At 40.8% G+C, this 20848-nt stretch overlaps 1 protein-coding gene across 1 annotated transcript; it reads left to right on the forward strand.

Annotated features, from left to right (window-relative positions):
* Positions 1-1910: 1910 nt before the first annotated feature.
* On the forward strand, positions 1911-19552 carry abcg4a (ATP-binding cassette, sub-family G (WHITE), member 4a). The gene is made up of 15 exons (XM_020646187.2): positions 1911-2588; positions 4343-4580; positions 9937-10054; positions 10176-10308; positions 10394-10444; positions 11262-11407; positions 11504-11627; positions 11841-11955; positions 12058-12197; positions 13708-13806; positions 13950-14118; positions 14211-14311; positions 14388-14546; positions 15630-15748; positions 15915-19552. Exons 2-15 carry the CDS (start codon positions 4352-4354, stop codon positions 16138-16140), a joined length of 1929 nt encoding a protein of 642 aa, XP_020501843.1. The 5' UTR covers positions 1911-2588; positions 4343-4351; the 3' UTR covers positions 16141-19552.
* Positions 19553-20848: the final 1296 nt, after the last annotated feature.

The following is a 20848-nucleotide window of genomic DNA, read 5'->3' on the forward strand; positions in this document are numbered from 1 at the left end:
GAGGAGAAAAGCTGGTCTATGTACCGTTATGTAGGCTACATATCTCATGCTATTAACAGCACTTGGGCCTTACCCTCATCTGAGAGCAAAGAACACCTGTACTGCAGCTTTTAGTGGTGTTTAAATATGCACACTCATACACTGAAAACAACATGTGTATTTGCTCTGACCTCACACATGTGACAGTATAGTGCTAATAGGGAAACACTGTTTCCTCTACAGTGATGTAATGATCAGTCAGTTGATTGATGATCTGTCTCGTGGTCTCCCAGAAGGCATGAATGAGAGCAGCAGCTATCGTTAGATAATTTATGTATGCAAAGTAATATTCTACAGAGAATGGGAGAAAGGTCGAGGAAAATATCACATTATGCAACAAGGATTAGACCTTTAAAGGAGAATAATAGATTGAGGTAGGGACTCGCTGTCTGAAAATGGCCTTGCGACACGTTTACTGGAAACACAATGATTTCTTTTAAATTTGGAAAAATGGCTTGTCTTCTTCACACCAAGGTTGTGTTAGGATAAAATAGGCTTTTATTAAAACAGCTCACAGCAAAAGACAAGGACAATCAAGTGAAAGATGTTCTGACAATGTTTCAAAAAGGAACGCATTAATAATAAATAGATCATTCCTATGCATTTAGCCTGTGCACTGAAAAATGTATTACAAAACATGATGCAGCATATCTATAGCCTATGTATGATTAATATAGGCACATACACATCCCATATACACAGATAGACATTTAGAGATATGTATTAGTATAAATGTATTCTATAAAAATGAAAATGCAAAATTATCGTGCATTAACTTAGTTAGCCTATATTCATAAAATCTAAAAAGATGTTTAAATGTTACTTGTGCAGGTCTGAAAATAATCCTAATATTACAACGAGAGGAGGGACAGCCTGTATGTCTGGCACCAAAGAGCTGCTAATTTACAGCATTGCAATCAGGGTAATGGATCCAGGTTTAGATTAGTCTCCATGTCTGAGTGTCTGGAGGAATGGTCCAGGTTGAAAACATGAACAACAATAGGGAGACTGCTGCTCACGCACAGAGGAGCAGACAGAGGGAGAGATGGGTTTCTGTGCTGCATGAATTAATGCTCAAGCTGCGACACGAGTGCTCGCTTTTAATTCGGTCTGATTAAGAGGCAGGTGCGATTGGCTATAAATGGTCTTGGTTTCCTCTCAGGGGTGATGTAAGGCATGTAGGGCCCGCTTGAACGCGAGTAACCCCGGCAGTTTTACCGAAAATAACCCGGGCACTGCAGCATCAGCACCAGGCAGCTGCGCAGGTGCGGCCTTTAAAGAGACAGCGGGGCCGAAAATCTCACCAAAAAAAAAAACAACAACCTTTTACATGTTTACACTAACTGTCAACAGCGATGGAGCCCACAACGATTATCGGTAGCCTATGAAGAGGCAATGATAGAAAAAAATGTTACACACATACCCAGCTTGTGTAGCCTAATTGTTCCCAATGATTTCGATCCTCAGGGATGGCAGCCCTGTAGTCCAGGAAAAGGAAATGAAATACTTAAGTATTAAAGGGTTTGAATTGGCATCTAGAGGCTAATTTAATAGAAGTGGTTGTATCGGTCAGTGTGATTAGACGAGCAGTCATCAACTTTTAGGTCAGTGCTGGAGCCTTAAAATCACCACATCATTCAAAAGTCTTTACAGAGATTTAAAAAAATGTGTCTTTGATAAACTCTTACACTGCCTTTACAAAATAGGCTATCCCTTTTCTTTTCTTTTTTTTTTCTCTCCCTGAGATTTAATTCATCCCAAAACATGAGGACAGGATTGGGATTAGGAGGAAGCGATCAAAGCCAAAACTGTATTTTTTTTTTTTTTTTTTTCCTCGAGTAGCATCCTGCCAGCAACGCCCTGCATCCCAGACCGGCGTGCGTATACCACACAGACGCACCAACCGGTAAGAGGATCACTGCTGCTGCTGCTGCTGCTTGTACACCGAGCTGCTGCTACTGCTGAAGCATCTGCAGCACTGCTCGCCTGGTCTTTTTTTTTTTTTTTTTTGTTTCAATCCTGATGTCGAGACACTGAAGACTGTCATTCTAATCATCGGCACTGCTGAGGATGTGTGCGAGTGTCCGAAGACGGATGGATGTAAGGACAATCGTATAGGGGAAGAAAAAAAAAAAAAAAAAACCATGACAGGAATCCTGATCCCCCGGACGATGCTCCTGGATGCAGTCATAGTTTGAGGCCGGACATGATTTTAATCTTAGGAGTTGCTATAGTGGATGCGGGACGATGTGCGCCGCACCCCGAGGCATATTGATAAGAGGAACACAGCTCTGTCCTTAAATGCATCTCAGCGGTTTTTTTCCTGGACTGTGTCGCACCGTGAGCATCTTGTTGTTGTTGTTTGTTTTTTTGTTTTGTTTTTTTATTTCTCTTGAGCAGGTTGGGACTGTTTGTTAGACCTTCTGATGTGGAGGAATTGTGTTGTCTTACCCGGAGGCAACATCTGAGCACTGTTGCTCTGACCCAGAGAGGAGAAACCCGGGACAGAGCTGCTCACCTGGTCTGCATCTGAACACACAACCAAAGAAGTATGTGCAATGGGCGCGTGCGTGTGTGCGTGCGTGTACGTGTGCAATGCAACACACAGTGCAAGGTTGACTGTGTGTACTCAGAGCAGGCTCATTTATGACTCATCCACCTTGTAAAAGAAGTCACTTTTTTTTTATTTTTTTTTTCCCACACTCACCTACCATTTCCAGCCTGCACTGTGTCTCATGGTTTCATCTCATCATCAGTTTGTTGTTAACAGGTGCTTTTAAAAAGGAGCCTCCTCATCCATCAATGAGAGTCACTGCAGAGCACAAAGCCACTGCATCACTATCAAACACATTCAAAAACCCATATTTCAGCCCTGTTGCAGACTTTAACCACGTCTGTGTGTGTCCGTGTGCTCACGTGTTCTGGCTTTTGGGCCGCACATGACAGAACATGGAGGCCTTCATCTGACTAAGAGGCCATTAAAGCCTGGTAGGGTTTTTTTTTTTTTACAGAGCTTTAAATGCAGGCTGGTAATGGAAATTCACTAATGGTATGGTGGTCAATAGAAGTCACGGTCAATTTTCTTCACTGCTCCTCTTTCTCATGAAGGTATTTTACGACATGCACAGTACTGTAGGTCACACAGAGCAGTGACCAGAGACTACTACAGGTTTGCTTTAGATGATTGATGCCGAGATTTGATTTGACAGTTTGACCCAGCCGCATGTGTGTATGTTTGCGTGCCATCGTGTGTTGTTTACGTCTGAAATTCTCTAAAAGAGTTTCAAACTGTGTAAAAGGCTCTAAAATCAAATTTAGGCCTAATTCAGTGTGAATGAATTAACCTTTTCTGTTAGATGTTATTTCATGTACATTAAAGTAATCATAGGTAACCAGATCACTGAATGTTATCAGGTAATTCCCCTTGATAGAATCCTTTTATGTATGACATAATCTGGGGGTTTTTGGATGCTGTATATTGTTTTTCGTGCATCATTTTCCTCAAACATGACCGTATAGCCTATAAACATTTATCTGAGGATTTCACGACTCTTTATCTAAAACTAGTCTTCAATCTTAAATAAGACACTTGATTAAGTTTAGGAAACTCATTTAAATGCTGCGCATAATCCTTTTAATTAATAAGGACTGGGGTATTGTTTTGGTAAATCGCTGCTGACACTGACCCCATGAATTAGACTGTAACATGACTCTGAAGATATCCTGATATCTTCAGGATGCTGATATTACGGGGGAAACAATGTGTTTCAGATGATTGCGAAGCTAATGGATCAGCAGCAGCTTCACAAGCTTTTACCAACACTTCAGTTTAGGAGGAAATTTATGTGGATCAGCAGTAAGGGTGCCGCAGGACTGAAACCAGACCTCGACTCTTCACATGCAGACTCTCATTCCTCTCAAGCAGCCCCTCCAGGAGACAGAAGTGTAATCGGATCATGTGCAGTACCTAGTTTTAAGATGATGCCTTCAGTCGTCCTAAAATCATTTTACAGCAGCACCTTTGTGTCAACACGTCTGCTCAGGCTACAGTTTTATTTGAGGTTAGCTCTTGTGTTAGCTGCATGGAGGCCAAACTGTCAGAAAATATAAAACAAAGGGAAATCTAAATCTTGGAGGAAATCATCTTTTACATGATTTTTTCAGGTTTAAACGATTCTTTATGAAGGTTAATGGTTTTGCCGTAGAATGAGAATATGAGGTTTGATTGCACCTTCTTCTTTTGAAGTAATTAAGTGGTGATTAACAGTTAAAAAAAACAGTGTTGTGTGTCCTCCTTTTGCAGCGTTTCAGCATGGCTGAGAGGACCCTGGAGGCGGGATCGGTCAGCATCCCCATGGAGGAGACTAAACTCCCCGGCGGAGCTCCTCAGGAGGCGCCCCTGCTCGTCCACCTGAAGAAAGTGGAGAATCACATCACCGAGGCCCAGCGCTTCTCCCACCTTCCACGCCGCTCTGCCGTGGACCTGACGTTCTGTGAGCTCTCCTACACCATCCGCGAGGGTCCCTGGTGGAGGAGGAGAGGTACTGCCCGCTAAGCTCACGTACTGTAGTAAACATGATGGATGAGCAGGCGAGCACCACCCATGCCGATCAATATCTTGAGCCCAGAATATTACCAGAGAGGCATTTTGTGACAGTTAAGAAAAATATTGTTTCCTCTGTCTCCCCTCCCTTGCTCTGTTGTTCTGACATATGTAGCCCTGCCCAGTCCTCACACACAAAGACACACACACACACACACACACACACTTGCAGACTTCCTCCATGTTGAAGCAGGCAGTGTGGCTGTGAGCCTTGCTGTGCTCAGCAGAGTTTAGACGACGTAAATAATTTACACTCACAGGTTGGCACACTGCTTTCCTCTCTTTTCCCTGTTGTTGTCCGATGGCAGGCGGTGGCAGCGAGTCACGATTGATCTGCTGATGAATTATAAACTGCATTAAACTTCCCAACCTTGAGATTAACAATCAACAATTAGTAATATCTGATTAAACTATTCAGTTATGCACCACGTTGTTCTTCAGAGGAATCCTTTGTTAATGTGTTCTCAACATATAGAGTTCATACATGATGCATTGCAGGTTGTCCTGTGTTATTTTAGTCTTGTGTAAAATTGATGTGCATATTGAAAGCCTGCTCGGGGTGTGTGAGAGGCCTGTAGTGTAAAAAAAAACACACACAGAAGAACAGCGAGAGAGCAGTGATCATTGCAGTGCTTTTGTCTGAGCGCTGATTATGCATGTTTTCTCTCATCAAATCAACCTGTGGTGTTTGCTTTTGTTTGTGTTGTCTCTGGGCGCCTCAGCGCATCAGGCCGATGTTGTGTGAACAGGAAGTGTCTCAGCTTTTTACTAATTAAGCGGTGTCTTTTCATAAAGACGTTGCTTTGCATTTTACTCACTTTTCAATCTCAGTGAATCCCCTGTTATATATACAGCACGCACATCCTGCTTTACTGCCTCTCCAATAACCTCTGCCACTCACATAAAGTAACAAGCCACACCTAGCTTTAATATCAGCGACTTGCCGTGTATTTGACCCATGCTGTAGTTTATTCAGAGGCGCTTGTCAGTGTGTGTATTGCTCATTTAACAAGATAAGGAGATAGCTGATTCTCTGCAGTGCCTGTCTGCCTGATCAAAGCTCTAAAAAAACAAAACAGGTGTAATAAGAGCTTAAGGCTGTTGTTCTGCTGTATGCTTTTGTAGTCAGAGATAATTTCATCTTGGTAAAAACATTCTTTTATGTCGTTTCTGCTGAATTATATGCAATTATTATACAGCTTGCAGAGAGAGAGAGAGAGAGAGAGAGAGAGGAGAAAGGATGATGCATAACATGAACCATTAATTGATCCCATGATATCATCTGTAATTTGTTAGTCACTGGCTGGATATAAAGATGGACAACACGTCATCACCTCCTCCCATTGTACAAAAGTGAAGCAAAAATACACCACGCGACTGGCGCCGACAAATTGCGCTGGTGAGGTCATTCAGAGCTAGAGTTGTACAGTTTAATCTGGTGAGGTTTCTGCCCGTTTTCGCTGACCAAAAAACACATTAAGCTTACCTATTAAAACCGCAGAGACCTCTTAGGACAGTACAGTCCACAGCACAACAGATTCCTGTGTTGAAGAAGATACTTGGGGTTAATTACAGTTCAGTGACTCTTGTGTAGTCCATCTTTTTTACACAGTTCATGGCACATCCTTTTATGTGTTTCTGCTAAATTGTAAGCAATACTTATACAGCTGGTGGAGAAGAGGGGAAAAGAATGGATGACGCGCAGGATGAACCATGAGTTGAACCCTTAATGTCATTTGTGAATTATATGTTGAAGTCTTGGAATTATTGTCACACACCACATATTTGCTAAAATCTCTGAAAAACCGAAATAAATATTTATTTGAAAACGAGAATAAAGAATTTAGTATAAAAGAGTTCAGGCAGGTTAGTTGTTAAGCTATCTGCCTGCTTTCTGTACGTGTTATTATAGGTTGTGTTATAGAAGAGGGCAGTCATTGATCCCTGTTAGGACGCTGTGACGGCTGTGACCTGCTTTCGATGTGGAGGGATATTCTCCTCCCGTTGAAGTATTCTCCAGGTGAAATGTGAGACCAGCCATTGAAGGGGAAACACAGGAAGAGAGGAGGAGGGAGGGAGAGAGGGAAAATGTTGCCATGCCTCATGGTGATATCAGCATTGCAATTTGTTATTTACTGCAAACTGCATCTCTGCATTGTTAAGAGGAGAGTGGTATCATCAGATACCATCACGAGCATTTGCTTCTCAGCCTCTGCTCCTTTTCACTGGTGGAACATAAATGAGTAGCCTGCAAGTGTGAGGTATTTTGAGGTTTTTAAGTATTATCATCTCAGGCCTGTTAGTACTCCAACTCCACTTTTACTTCATACCTGAAGCTTGATTTTGCCAATTAATTTAAATGTTTAACTGACAACTATGTTGATAGCCGTGTCATGTATGTGATGGGTGGTCTCTTATGTACAAAATGAACAATCAATAGAGAAACCAAGGAACTATTTGGCGGATGAATCCATAATGACATAATTTGTTGCAGTGCCATACGACCTTGTAACATAATGAATTTAAAATTCTGCATCGGCCTTCACGAGTGTATGAATAATAATCATTTTATTAAATCGTAGAACAACAGCCACTACTGTGTAGCCTATAGGCCTATGTCCCTTTTAATATTTAAGTTATTCCTGATACTTTTACCTAATTAGAATACTAAATGTAAGGCATTTGCTTGTTAAATAACATATGGTAGCCCTGGTAGTGCTTCTTCTGAACTGACTGAACACCTACTCCATTACAGCTTATCGTTAAATACTTCATTATACTACATTATAAAAATTAATTTTCCAACTCATAGTTAGGTGCAGCACTATTGTATTAGCTTATTTATCCTTTTATGTTGTGCACGACATGGTCAGTCACGGTAAAACAGAAGACAAAATGATGTAGAAAAAAACAAATCACGTGAAAGATGCTAGCATTGTATGCTGCTACCCTGAATTACAGAGAGCAGAAAACATCTAGCTTACCTGACATTCCTTTATTTTATATTTCTGTGTACAATTTTGCAGCTTGCACAAAATTACGTAGGTTATTTTCCACAATAGTTTACCTTAAAAACTTGTTTAGCTTAACTTGACAGCAAAGTCTGGCAACTTCACACACAAAGTGTAGTCCCAGGTTTGTGGGAGCAGGGCAGCATTAGGAAAACTTAAAGGCTATTGTGGCTTTAGGGAGCCTATATGAAGTCTGATAAATTCCTTAGAGAGATATCAGCTTCACTGAATGTAGATAACTGCAAGTCTGGAAAAAAAACATTAAATATCTGCTTATATGAGCTTACCAACTTAAAGCTTGGTCCTCATCTCTCCTTGAGGCTAGCTTCTCAACGTTAGCCGATTAGCAGAACATAATCGTCAGCCAAACAGCCCGTGGTTTAGTTACATTGCAGATAATGTAGGCCCCATTACAGTCTATGGTAGGCCCCAGGGTATTTTTTGGACGAAGAATAGGTCATGTTTTTAATTTTAAAAAATGGACAGTATCTTGTCACACTGCTGTGATTCCAACAATGTTTCAGAAGATATCTTGCTGTGACACAATTCATATTTTCAATCTACTGCAACCACTGCCAGGGCAGATAGCCTGCATGCTCTATCAAGATAGGATAGCCTACAGTAGCCCCTCTGAAAATCTCATTTAAGATTAGATTAATATAGCATAATATAGATAAGACTGTTACAAACACTGATTGAGTGTGCAAAGAAGAAAGCATTTCCTTATAGGCCTATAGTTTATGGAAACATTTTGTAGCTGGTTTAACAATTAAGCAACATTTCTGTAGCCTAATGGGCTTCAGTTCAAAGACTATTTAACCCCCTCCTGAGCCATGACTGTGAATACCAACAATTATTTTGAGTTCAGTCTGGGATCACTGTTTATATATTGTCACAATTTGTGGAGTCTTTATGTCTTGGTGTCATGAGTAGACATTGATGTAATAGACTTATAGCTCCCATGAGACGGGGTGATCTGGATGCTTCTGCAGCCTCACACAGATAAGACCATTATTATGGGCGACCTACAGCAGTGGGTTAGATCATCAGTATGCACCACATGCCAGAGCAGGGCTGCCTCACTGACAGCAGGCTGCTCGGCTGTCTGAGACAAGGCTTTCTGATGTAATAACAGTGCGAGGAGGTGGTGGTGGGGTTTGCCATTAGATTCATATTGAGGGTTTGAGGAGGCTAGCGGCTCTGCTGAGACCCTAATTACACAGTTTGAGACATCCCTGCAGACAGTTGAGAAAATTTTGAGGTGAGAAAGAGGCAGGCTTCTTATGGCTTTTTTTACCCACTGTATGAGGAAGCTTTCTGAGTCAGTTCTAAAAGGGACAGTTGTACTGTTTTCACTCAGCTTCAAACCCTGCAAAGGTTAATAAATGCATCAAAAAATAGCCTGAGACATCTTCATTCGCAGGCCACACCACTATGATCCCTTTCAAGAAACACTGCACGCCTGTGGTCTTTCTGTTGGTGCCACTGAGGGCCTCCTGATCATAAATATTTCTGTATGCATGCTACTTCTTTTAGTGTTTTGCTGCACACCTGAAACCCTGCTCTGATACAGTCCTGTGAAATCTTCAGGGTTTATTTCCAGACAGCTTCACCTTGAATCCTTTTTTTTTTTACTCAGACACTGATAAGAGCTTTCACTTCTTTGTCTATCTAATTCCCCTTATCCAGCAGTTTTTGTAGTTTACTTTTAATGATGGCTGTAGTCAGTGTAGCCTGCAAATACAGATGATTTTTATTTGTCACAGGATATTTGACAGACCATTGACTGTCTGGGATTGCTGGTTTTCAGATTGGGTAGCTTGTGACTTCCCCTTTGGGAGTTTGCCATCTACACAACCATCTGTAACAACACTTTAAGAATCAGTGAAGTTTTAAGTTTCATCAGTCAGTTGCATCAGAAGAAAAGCTATTAGACTGAAACACAACCTCTGTTCCCCCTCCTTAACTTACTCACTGACTCTGTCTGAGACTATAAAGATGTTTTTAAATTAAACATGTCTGATTGAGCAGATGGACCATTTCAAAATGGTAACCGGGCAAAGGCAAACAGAATATAGCATTTCGAATTATTTAGTCTTTTATTATTCTTGTAAGGAGCCAACACCAGTACCTGTTTTTCTTATATATCACATTTTTGTCTTGGATAATCTTGTTTTTTGTTTTTTTTTACATTAAACCTTATTGGGAGAACATTTGGTAAAATGTAGTACAATGTCAGATCAATAACACCTGTATTAATATGTTTTTTCACCGCTGAATCAGGTTACAAAGCACTCCTCAAGTGTCTGTCTGGAAGTTTCAACAGCAGAGAGCTGATTGGCATCATGGGGCCTTCGGGAGCCGGGAAATCCACTCTGATGAATATTCTGGCAGGGTACAGGTGAGATTAGGGATTTGATGGGGTTGTGCAGATTATTATCTCTGTTATCTGTGCTTGAAATCATTTTAGTGTTTGGAAAAGGCTGAAAATGTTTTTTTTTGTTGTTGTTGTGGGGAAACAGGGAGACGGGCATGAAGGGGCAGATTATGGTGAACGGTCGACCGAGGGACCTGAGGACTTTCAGGAAGATGTCCTGCTACATCATGCAGGATGACATGCTGCTGCCACACCTCACTGTGAGGGAGGCCATGATGGTGAGGTCATCTTACAAAAAAAACCCTCTTAATCCCTCATTAAATCTTTATGATCGATAACATCGTACTGACTTCTGTCTTTTAGGTTTCTGCCAATCTGAAGCTGAGTGAGAGCGTGCAGGTTAAGAAGGAACTTGTAAGTCTGAATTAATTGATTACATCAAAATTACTGGCAACAGAAAAATGCCTCCATTCAGAGATTCCCCATGCTTCGACAGTCTTTAAATATTTCATGAACCTAAATATTTTTAGCTAAATTGTAAATGGACGGCTTGTAAAGAGCTTTTCTAGTCTTCTGACTACTGAAAGTGCTTTTACACCACAGGTCACACCCCCAACCTTTCGGTTGAGAGATGACCAACTCAACTAACTGAGCCGCAGCCGCTCTATATAGATCTTTGTGGGTTATGTTTCTAATTGGTAAACAGGACTGCTTTTTTAAAAGGATTTTTATCATGGATTTTTGCATAAATTAAATCATAAATCCCAATTTTTATGAATCTAGTTCACTGGATGAGCCAAATAAACTAATTTACATCTGGTTGATTTATAGATCATATAGTTTATAGATAGAAACTAATTGCCCCAAAGACAGTTAATGGAAATCAACAATGTAAACCTTTTACAGGAAGTCACGGACAAATTGGCCGGTAAAGTTTAAGATAGTTTTAGTTCCATTTTCAAACAGGTGCTTTTATTTGTATTCACATTATTCAAATGAACAAAACCCCCAAACAGCTTCATTATGTTTTCTGTTTGCCATGTATGTTCTTCTCCGCTATTTTGTTGGTATTATGAAGATGTTGACGCGAGGGAAACTCTAAGGGAATGTCAGAGAGCCTGCCCCTGACGTTCCCTTAGAGTCCCTTAGGTCCTGAAATGTTACTGACATTTACACAGTTTGTGTGTGCAAAGGTAGGTATGTACTCACGCAGGTTTGTTTGTGTTGTAAGGTGGATGAGATCCTGACCGCTCTGGGTCTCCAGGAGTGTGCTCTGACTCGCACCAACTGTCTCTCTGGAGGTCAGTGTAAAAGACTGGCCATAGCCCTTGAGCTGGTCAACAATCCTCCTGTGATGTTCTTTGATGAGCCAACTAGGTTAGTGATTACCCGTCTAATATGAATCCAAGTAATTTATACGGATAAAGCTAAATATCTGACTGAGTTTTTGTCCCTTCTTGCATCCCTTCCCAGTGGTCTGGACAGCGCGTCTTGCTTCCAGGTCGTCTCCCTTATGAAGTCTCTGGCTCAGGGCGGACGGACAATCATCTGCACCATCCATCAGCCCAGTGCCAAGCTGTTTGAGATGTTTGATAAGGTAACCTCGAGTGCTTGACATGTCTGGCCTTCCATTAGCTGCTACTCAGACCAGGCTACAGGTTAGCAAAAGCAGGATTCATTTTGTCCAGCCGACGAGCAGCGCAGCAGTCGATATACGGGCCTGTTGTTTTGTCAGTTCTTCATTTATTATTCAGAGAGTCAGTGTGTTGGGAACTATGTTGATCACTGTGTTCCTGTGTCCCTGCACCAGCTGTACATCCTCAGTCAGGGTCAGTGCATATACAAGGGCACCGTACCTTACCTCATCCCGTATCTGAAGAACCTGGGCCTCCACTGTCCCACATATCACAATCCTGCGGACTTCAGTAAGATAAAAAAAAATAACACCTTCAGTGCCAATGAATCCCTGCGTGTCTCCGTGTGTGTCTGTGTTTGTGTTCTTATCAGCATCTACTCTGTGTTCGTAGTAATTGAGGTGGCGTCAGGAGAGTACGGGGATCTGAATCCAGTGCTGTTCGAGGCGGTCCAGGGTGGTCTGTGCTCTGAGGAGGGCAAGAAGAACTCTAAGGACAAAAGTGACTCCTCCTGTCCCTCTCAATGTCACAGTGTGAGTGAAACCAGCATTGATTACTAGCTAAACCACTCCTTTATAACTACGCATTACATCTTCACATTACTGTGTATGATAATGGAAAAATGCCAAATCTACAGCCACAGAATGCTGAGGATGGCTGCTTTCTCTTACCTCAAAGCTTTCGCAATAAAACGCAACTGCATCAGAAATGATCAATATCCTTCCGCGGCTTGTGATGAATTACTCTTTCCTTAGAACGAATATAAAAAGCTTCTGTCTGATAGAAATGATTCTTAAAATCTTTAATAAATAGAATAAAGTAGTGTTTTCTTGCTTCCATTTAAGCAGTTCAAATAAGCTATTACACCAAATAACTTGATTTACTTAAAAACAAAAACAAAAACCTTCAACCTGTCAGTGGGACTACCTGTTCTTCCCCAAAAGGCTTCCTCCTCTCCTCGGCTTCATCGATCTGTCTCCTCAGCCCGTCTCAGCTTCCTCTAACTCGCTCTTTCTCGGCTTCATAAGTTGTTTTTGATAAGAGCATCGGCTAAATGCTAAAACTGTAAATCTAAACCACTAAAAGCTCTCTACAGCTTCCCTCCTACATGCAGCAGGTTTCCCTTTCACTCCTATAAACATTTGATCAGTTTATTGATTTTCTCTGCTGCCCTTTCTCTTTTCTTCCTTATTTCTTTCTTTGTAGGCATCAGCCACTAACCTTTACCACAGACAAAGAGATCACTGTGTTTTCACTTCTTATATATCGTTATCGTACATGCCATGATTTGATTGGATATATGGTGACCTTTTGAATGGACTTTCAGCTTTTTCTGTATTTATACCTTCCATTATTGACATCAGGAGTTAGTTTTGAGACACAGTGTTTTGAGTTTTGTATTAATCAAGGGGGGAAGTGTGTCATTGTAACATTGTTAAGAGTAAGGGTAACTGTTTCTTTTAGGGAGGGTAAAAAATCTGAAAAAAAAAACAAAACATGTCGTTCAAGACAGATCTTTTCTATTTGCATGTTTTTACATGATAGGTCATCAACAAAAAACAAGTAGTCAAGCAGCAGCAGAGTTTTCTTCCACTGCTCAGTTCCAGTAGAAGATTTATTCCCAACATGACAATGGATGAAAGGGTTCGGATAGATACGGCATAACAGGCTGGTTTGATCACTTGTCTATTCAGTAATTGTACAGAATCATAGGAGTTAAAAATACCTGTATCTACAAACACTCTATGAGCCGTCTGTTATCAGACAGGCAAAGAAAATAGTGTCGGATCCGACCCACATTCTTCACTCAGAGTTTCAGCTTTTACCCTCTGGGAGAAGATTAAGGGTCCCTCGGCCAAGCTGAACTGCTGTAAACATTTATCCCTGCCTGTGTCCATTAAGATTCTGATTAACAAATGATGTAGGATGTGCCATGGGGTCGTGCATTATGTCAGTATTTAGCTGTGATTTCTCTCTTTTTGAATAACAGTTGTCTTGTGTTTATATATGTTAACTCCCTGCTCTCTCCGTCTTTCTCCACAGGACACGGGAACTCTTGAGAAACATAGCTTTGCCACGAGTTCATTCACACAGTTCCGCATCCTCTTCAAGAGAACCTTCATCACAATATGCAGGGACTCGGTAAAATACATACTCTCTCAACTACTCCTGCACTAACTCAGACTATAATAGGTCGACTCTATTATAAAAACAGGTTACGTTTGACATATTCCTATTACTTAAGGGATTCTGAGTAGTGTTTGTTTGTCTTGTGTGTTTTCCAGGTGCTGACCCACCTTAGGGTGATGTCCCATCTGTGTATCGGGGTTCTTATCGGCTTGCTTTATCTCAACATTGGAAATGATGCCAGTAAGGTCTTCAACAACACTGGCTTCCTTTTTTTCTCCATGTTGTTCCTCATGTTTGCCGCACTGATGCCCACCATCCTGACCTGTGAGTGTAACGAGACACTGGAAAACATTGATTTGCTGTGCTGTTTACCTGGATGAAGTGGAAAGTCTTTTAACGCTGCTGTTGTTCCACAGTTCCTCTGGAGATGTCTGTGTTTATGAGAGAACATCTCAACTACTGGTACAGCCTGAAGGCCTATTACCTGGCCAAAACTATGGCTGATATACCGTTCCAGGTAATGTTTAAATGAGGGAGCAGGCAATGGTTTGGAGAGTCATGCAGTGTGTTTCACTCTGAAATCTCTTTTGCAGGTGATCTGTCCCATCATGTACTGTAGTATAGTGTACTGGATGACTGAGCAGCCTGCTGAAGCAAGTCGTTTCCTGCTCTTTATGGCCTTGTCCACATCCACTGCACTGGTAGCCCAATCCCTAGGCCTTCTTATAGGAGCTGCATCCACATCACTGCAGGTAGGCACACCTGTAAACTACTAACTGTATATAAAGATGGACCTCCTCCTGTTGAACAAAAATAAAGCCAAAATACCCCCGGCAACAGGCACTGACATATTGCACTGACGTCATTAGGAGCCAGAGTAGCACTCTAGAGATTGGCTGATGGAGACGCAGTATTGACGTCACTTTAAGGGAGATGCCATGCAGTCAGTGCTGAAAACCTTTGAGCCACCCTCCTCTTCAAATGGGTTTTGCATTTTGTTAAGTTACATTTATGTTTTGCCTGCGAGCACAGAATGGTTTCAGAGACAGCTTTGACATTTTTCTGCTAAAGCCAAGTTTATTTGAGCTGTGTACATACAAGCCAGATTATGTTGTTTTATCAAAATATATCAGTTTGACTTTTAATCGAGAAAATATGTGCACATTTCTGTATTGTGGACATTGCAGTGGGGGGGGGGGGGGGGGTCTCTTTGCAGTGGTTGACAGAGAGGACTACTGAACATCTGAAAAAGCTGTATGAAGCATTTTCATCTTAAGAACAGACTTTGAAGTTAAAAATGAAAAGAAAATTGTAATGTCATTACTTAGTAGTTTTGAGTTAGATAACGGGCTGATATCGGCACATGCTAGCTTAGTTAAGGAGCTGAAAGTGTGGGCCTTTATTTTAAGGGGATACATGTTACCAACTTAACTCCAGCGTTTGTTCTTGGTCAGTTTGCTATGTAATCCACAAGTACAGTATACCTGTCATTAACGCCTCCGCCCTGTTGGAGGCTAGTGGGTTGAGGCTACATTTGCTGCTACTAGCTTAACAAACCCAAATTAGCTTCAACTGTATGTAGTTAGGTTGCAAAGAAGACTATGAAAATATGAAAAGTGAACATAAACAACTATATTATCTGCCATATTGAAGAGTAGGATGTATTTTACCTAAACCCCTGATCTGCTTTGTAATGATTATACAACATATGAGTCAATAGCAGAGAAAAATAAAAATGTGAATGAAATGGTAACTTTAAGAAGCAATCACAATCGTTCTTCTTCTTTGTGCTTAATGAACTGTCTATGATTTAATACTGCTTATTTTATCCTCAGGTTGCAACCTTTGTGGGTCCAGTCACAGCCATACCGGTTCTCCTCTTCTCTGGCTTCTTTGTCAATTTTGACACCATACCTAAATACCTACAGTGGAGCTCCTATGTTTCCTATGTCAGGTACTTGAAGCTACTTTATGCAGTTCACATTTTTATGAGAGTGCAATAACTCCTTGTAGACTTTGTTTGCCTTAGGCCTTTGTGCTTGGAATCTATTTGAAATATTTCTCTTTGTACAACCCTGGTTTCAAGAGCTTTTATATTCTAAAATAATGCTTTCTTTCAGGTACGGCTTTGAGGGAGTGATACTCTCTATCTATGGGATGAACCGGTCAGAGTTGGAGTGTCCCGGCCTGGTGTGTAAGTTCCAAAAGCCAGAGGAGGTCCTGCAGCTGCTGGATGTGGAGGATGCTAAGCTGTACGTGGACTTCATAGTGCTGGGGATCTTCTTCTTGGTCCTCAGACTTGCTACTTACCTGGTTCTGCGCTACAAAGTCAAGTCAGAGCGTTAAGTTAAGACGTCCAGTAGCAGCAGACTTGAATGCTTGCCCATATTCTGGCGGGGTGAGATTGAAGCAATCATATCGTCTCTTTCTTTGTCTCTACTTCATATACATGTTCAAAGACAAACACAAGTCCAGCACGAAAAAAATCATCAGAAAGTTGTGCTGCAGCATCGCCCCAACAGTACAGTATGATATCAACTCTAAAATAGTTTGTTAATAAAGACAGAAGATGGTCCAGACTGCAGATCGCTGTTCTGCCCATGTCCATTCATGGTTGTCTGCCACGAGATAGTATTTTTCAGATTACCATTACCCCCCTAAAATATTGTGAATCTGCACCCCACATACACAGAATACCCAACAAATTAATGAAAGCATGTTTCTTAAGACTGACAAAATGTGGATTTGAACTTGTTTGGCCATGAAAGTGCTACTTGAATCATGAGCCAAAGCATCCAGGTTTTGGAGAAGCCATTATAACCATCCTGGTGCAGAAGTGTGTGATAGCTTCTCCATGCAAGCAACCCGCCCATCAAGATGCCCCAGGGGGCAAGATTTCAACATGGACACCCTCTTTTTTCTCTCTAGAAAAAATGGAAACAGTCAGCGCCAGAAAACCCTTTGTAAAGTTTCTCCTGTAGGATTATAACATCAGGAATCCTTACCAAGATGCAGAACATGATGGCTTTTCTTGAGGAAAACAAAACAAACCAACTGCCAGGGAATGACTATCAATGCTTTCCATTAACGGTAAGCATTGTTTTTGCAGGTCTTCTGCCCTACCTTGCTGTTGGTTTGAACATGGATCAAATGTTTGTAAAAGGGTCAAGTCAAGCACAACAATGGTCGAGTGTCTCATACAAAGACTGATGTGAGTTCACCCTGAGAGCAGGCAGTTTTCCTGAATTGCTTCTTGATACGACTTTGTCTGCAACAACATTTCAGTCATTTTGGAGCAAAATGTGAAAGCAAGCATGACTGCTGCTTCCGGCCTGATGCAGTGAGCTGTCTTCATACCGGGTTGACATGAGAAACGTGTTTTCAGTGAGGTGCAATAGCCTGTTCTATTAGGGAGAAAAAAAAGTGTTTGTCAAAATGGTGTCTCTCTTTTGACCCATTTCTTTGAACTGCTTGTTTCCACTCTTTATCTGCCTCCTGTCTGAGCTGCAAAATGAAATATCCCTCTCTCCTCTCCTTCTCCTTCCCTCTGCTTTGCTGATGTCTGACAGATGTGTGTTGTCCAAAAACAATGCTAGATACTTGAATTGCAGGCTGGGCAGTTTTTGTGCCTCTGATCTAGAATGATTTCAGTTTCCTCTGCTTTGTTGTTTGCACAGACAGTACTCCTTATTGCAGTGTACATTTATCACACACATAAGTACATATACACACACACACACACACACACACAGACACACACACACACACACACACACACACACACACACACACACACACACACACACACACACACACACATTTCCCCTGACAATGTTAAGAAGAGCCTCTCCTTGTCACAGGACAATGCAAATATTTTCAAATAGACTTGCTATGAAATATTTCTTACTCAAACTATGCTACTTAGTAATCCTTATTATAATGCATAAAATAATGTGAGTATATAATCAATGATTGTACAGTGAATATGCCATGCTGTAAACAAATGTACATTTGCACTTTTCAATGTATGTTTATTCTTTTTTTATTTACATGTATTTCATTTTATTTTTATATATCTATGTGATGAGTGCTGTTGAGAGTATAACGGGGGGGGAAAAAAACAGCAACCGAATGTTGCATGTTCATTTAAGGAATGAAATTACTGAAATATTACATTTCAGAGCAAAGCATAACGATTTTGTTTCCTCATGCAAATGTACGTATCCAGCCATGTCTGAGGAGATGCAAATCCTCTGCTTTTCTGCTGAACATCTTTGGAATATATCTGGAATCAGGTGTGTCAGATGTGTAGATAAAAACGAAGGGATCAGGAGTGAGGTAGCAAAGACATGTGAGGAGTATGCTGCATGGAAGAAGGCAAAGAGAGACATTCAACCAAATGTATTTAAGTGTATGTACGGATTGGCGGCGTCTATAAGAACAGGCTGAAGAAGAGAGCTGATGTGCTTCATGTGAAAGAGAAGGGTGCAGCTGTAGGTGTTTGGATTCTGTCATTAATAGCAATAGTCCACATTGTGATGTTTAATCGTTATACCTCCCACTGTCGCTGCATCGGTCACTTTATATATGTGTTGTATTAAGAGTTTGATTTGAGTCCTTTTGTTCCTCACACTTTTATTATGTGCAATAACCATCTAAAGGTACTTTCAATCTATGAGACCCATATCATGAAAAGAAAATGTGACTACATGTGTCTTTTTGTTTTTGTTGTGTCCTATTATTATTGCTTCTAAGAACCATCTAAAGGATTTAATTGGAGAGATCAAAGGTCATTTCTCAGGCTGCTCTAATCCAGACCCGGTCATGATATTTAGTTCACATGAAAAAAAAAAAGGGAAACGTTGTACAAAAAAAAAAGAATATGTGAAGTCGTTGTGTTTTTAGCATTGTGCAAATGATGTCAAAAGCCATGAGCTGGTAGAAGATCTTCAAGTATGACATATTTTGGTTTAAAGGAAAAAGTACTGTTTACTGCAGGAAAGAAACAGCTCCAACTCCACAACACAGGAGAGATAATAGGCAGGGCTGTAGTGATTTACAAGTCGAGGGAAAGTGTTGGCCTGAGGTCTTAAGGCCTGTGGTACCAAAGACAACACAGATCCGCCTTTATCTGCTGCAGCAATGAAAACGTCAAACGTGCACTTCACAGGGATGTTGTGTTGTACGCTGACTTGTGCGGGTGTTTGGAAAAGACCTGGTTCTGATTTCTAAATTTTGAATTCTACATTCTTTATTCCTTTAGATTATTTTTCCTCATTTGCTTCATATTCCTGAATAGAAAAACGATCACTGATTGATAAGATTTGGCTCAAAGGAGAAACTGAATAGTCGCTCTTAATCGATAGTAAAAACGATGAAGTGTGAACTGTATACGCTCTGGATGTGGCTCTGCTGAATGCAGATAAGGAAGGTATGCTCAAATGTAGTGTTTCCCCCCCCCCCCACTCTTTTCTGTACTTTTATTTATCCTGTCACCATTTCACCTTTTTGTCACAATCAGCCACCTGACTTCAGTGCACTCGATCATGCATGTTTAATAATAAGCAGAAAGCTACGACTGTCTGACTGAGCTTAAGTAATGAAATGAAAGGCTGGTAAACACGACTTATTCTTTCCATATTTGTCTGATATCATTTCTTAATCATTAACAGTTTTATGGTTTCTCAACTCAAAAAATGCAACTTCTGTATACTGAACGCTGTTCCAAGGATTATAATAAAGATCATTTATAACCTTTGCCCTTTGCTCAGTGATTCCTTAAACATTGGTTTTAACTTTAAAGCTCCTGTGACGGGTTTTTTGCTTGTTATGAAACAGGCTGAAACTAACAGTGAGAACCACTGATATAGAGGCACTATATCAGTGGTTCTCAACTGGTCTAGCCTCACGACCCAGAACTCAACTCCCTTGTAAAAATTGGGACCCAAATTTTGGATACTTTTCAGATAATTAACGAGTTAATACAAAATTGTAAAAAACTAACAGGTTTATTGCTGCATAGGCTTTTTGACAGTTGTTTTTCCAGGCACACATTCTGCAACCCATTGAAAACAGCTCCCGTTTAATAGCAGTTTAACCAAAGCTTATATTAGTCATTTAGTGAGGCATCTCAGCAAACACTGAGAGCAACAAGGAAAATGTTTTGAGACTCCGACAGGGACTTGGATTGATAGCTTTAATCACAATGGGGCTCTCTAAAATCTCACAGGACATAGATCCTTAAAGACTGGTAGCAAGATAAGGGAAGGTTAGGAAACTAGATTTAAGACTTGGGCCTTCAGCTACACCCGTAATGGCTGTAGGAGAGAGAAAAATATTTAGCTGGGATCAGTGTTGCAACAGCAGGAGTAGGAGTCAGTAAGGAAGTATAGAACACCAAATAATGTTAAATCATTGTTAGTATTTAAGTCCTGAACTTTAAAATGTGTTAATGTTTGTTAATCAGATGGATTACATCACTCTGTTTTAACTAATCTCATTAAACCCGGATTAATGTTACCAATTATAGTCTTGTAGGAGGATACATTCTTTACAATACCTTTGTTTAACTGAGGCTGGATTACATCGTAGACAAGAGGGACCCCTGCTGACAAAAAAATATATATATACAAATTTCCCACTGGGACAATAAAGTTCATCTCATCTCTATCTACTAAACAGTTCTAACTCAGATTAACTTTTCAGTAAAGTCAGAGCGTTAAGTGCATAGCAATGAAGAGGTTTTTATTGGCTATAAACTCTAGAGTCTCAGCACCTTTTTACATTGTTTTTTGGGCTTTTATTAGATGGGGAAGCTGAAGAGATTTAGGAAATGCAGGGAGAGAGAGAGAGAGAGAGAGAGAGAGAGTGGGGGATGACATGCACCAAAGAGCGTCAGGTCCGGTAGTCGAACCTGCAACTTGTGCAACCAGGACTGCAGCCTCTGTGCATGGAGCGCCTGCTCTACCAACCAAGCATAACCAGAAACCCACCCTCAGCACCTTTTAGGCAGGCTTATGATCTTATTGTCCAATCAGTTGCTGGTAGTCATTAT

The sequence above is a fragment of the Labrus bergylta genome, chromosome 14, assembly GCF_963930695.1.
Source record: "Labrus bergylta chromosome 14, fLabBer1.1, whole genome shotgun sequence".
NCBI classification, from domain to species: Eukaryota; Metazoa; Chordata; class Actinopteri; order Labriformes; family Labridae; genus Labrus; species Labrus bergylta.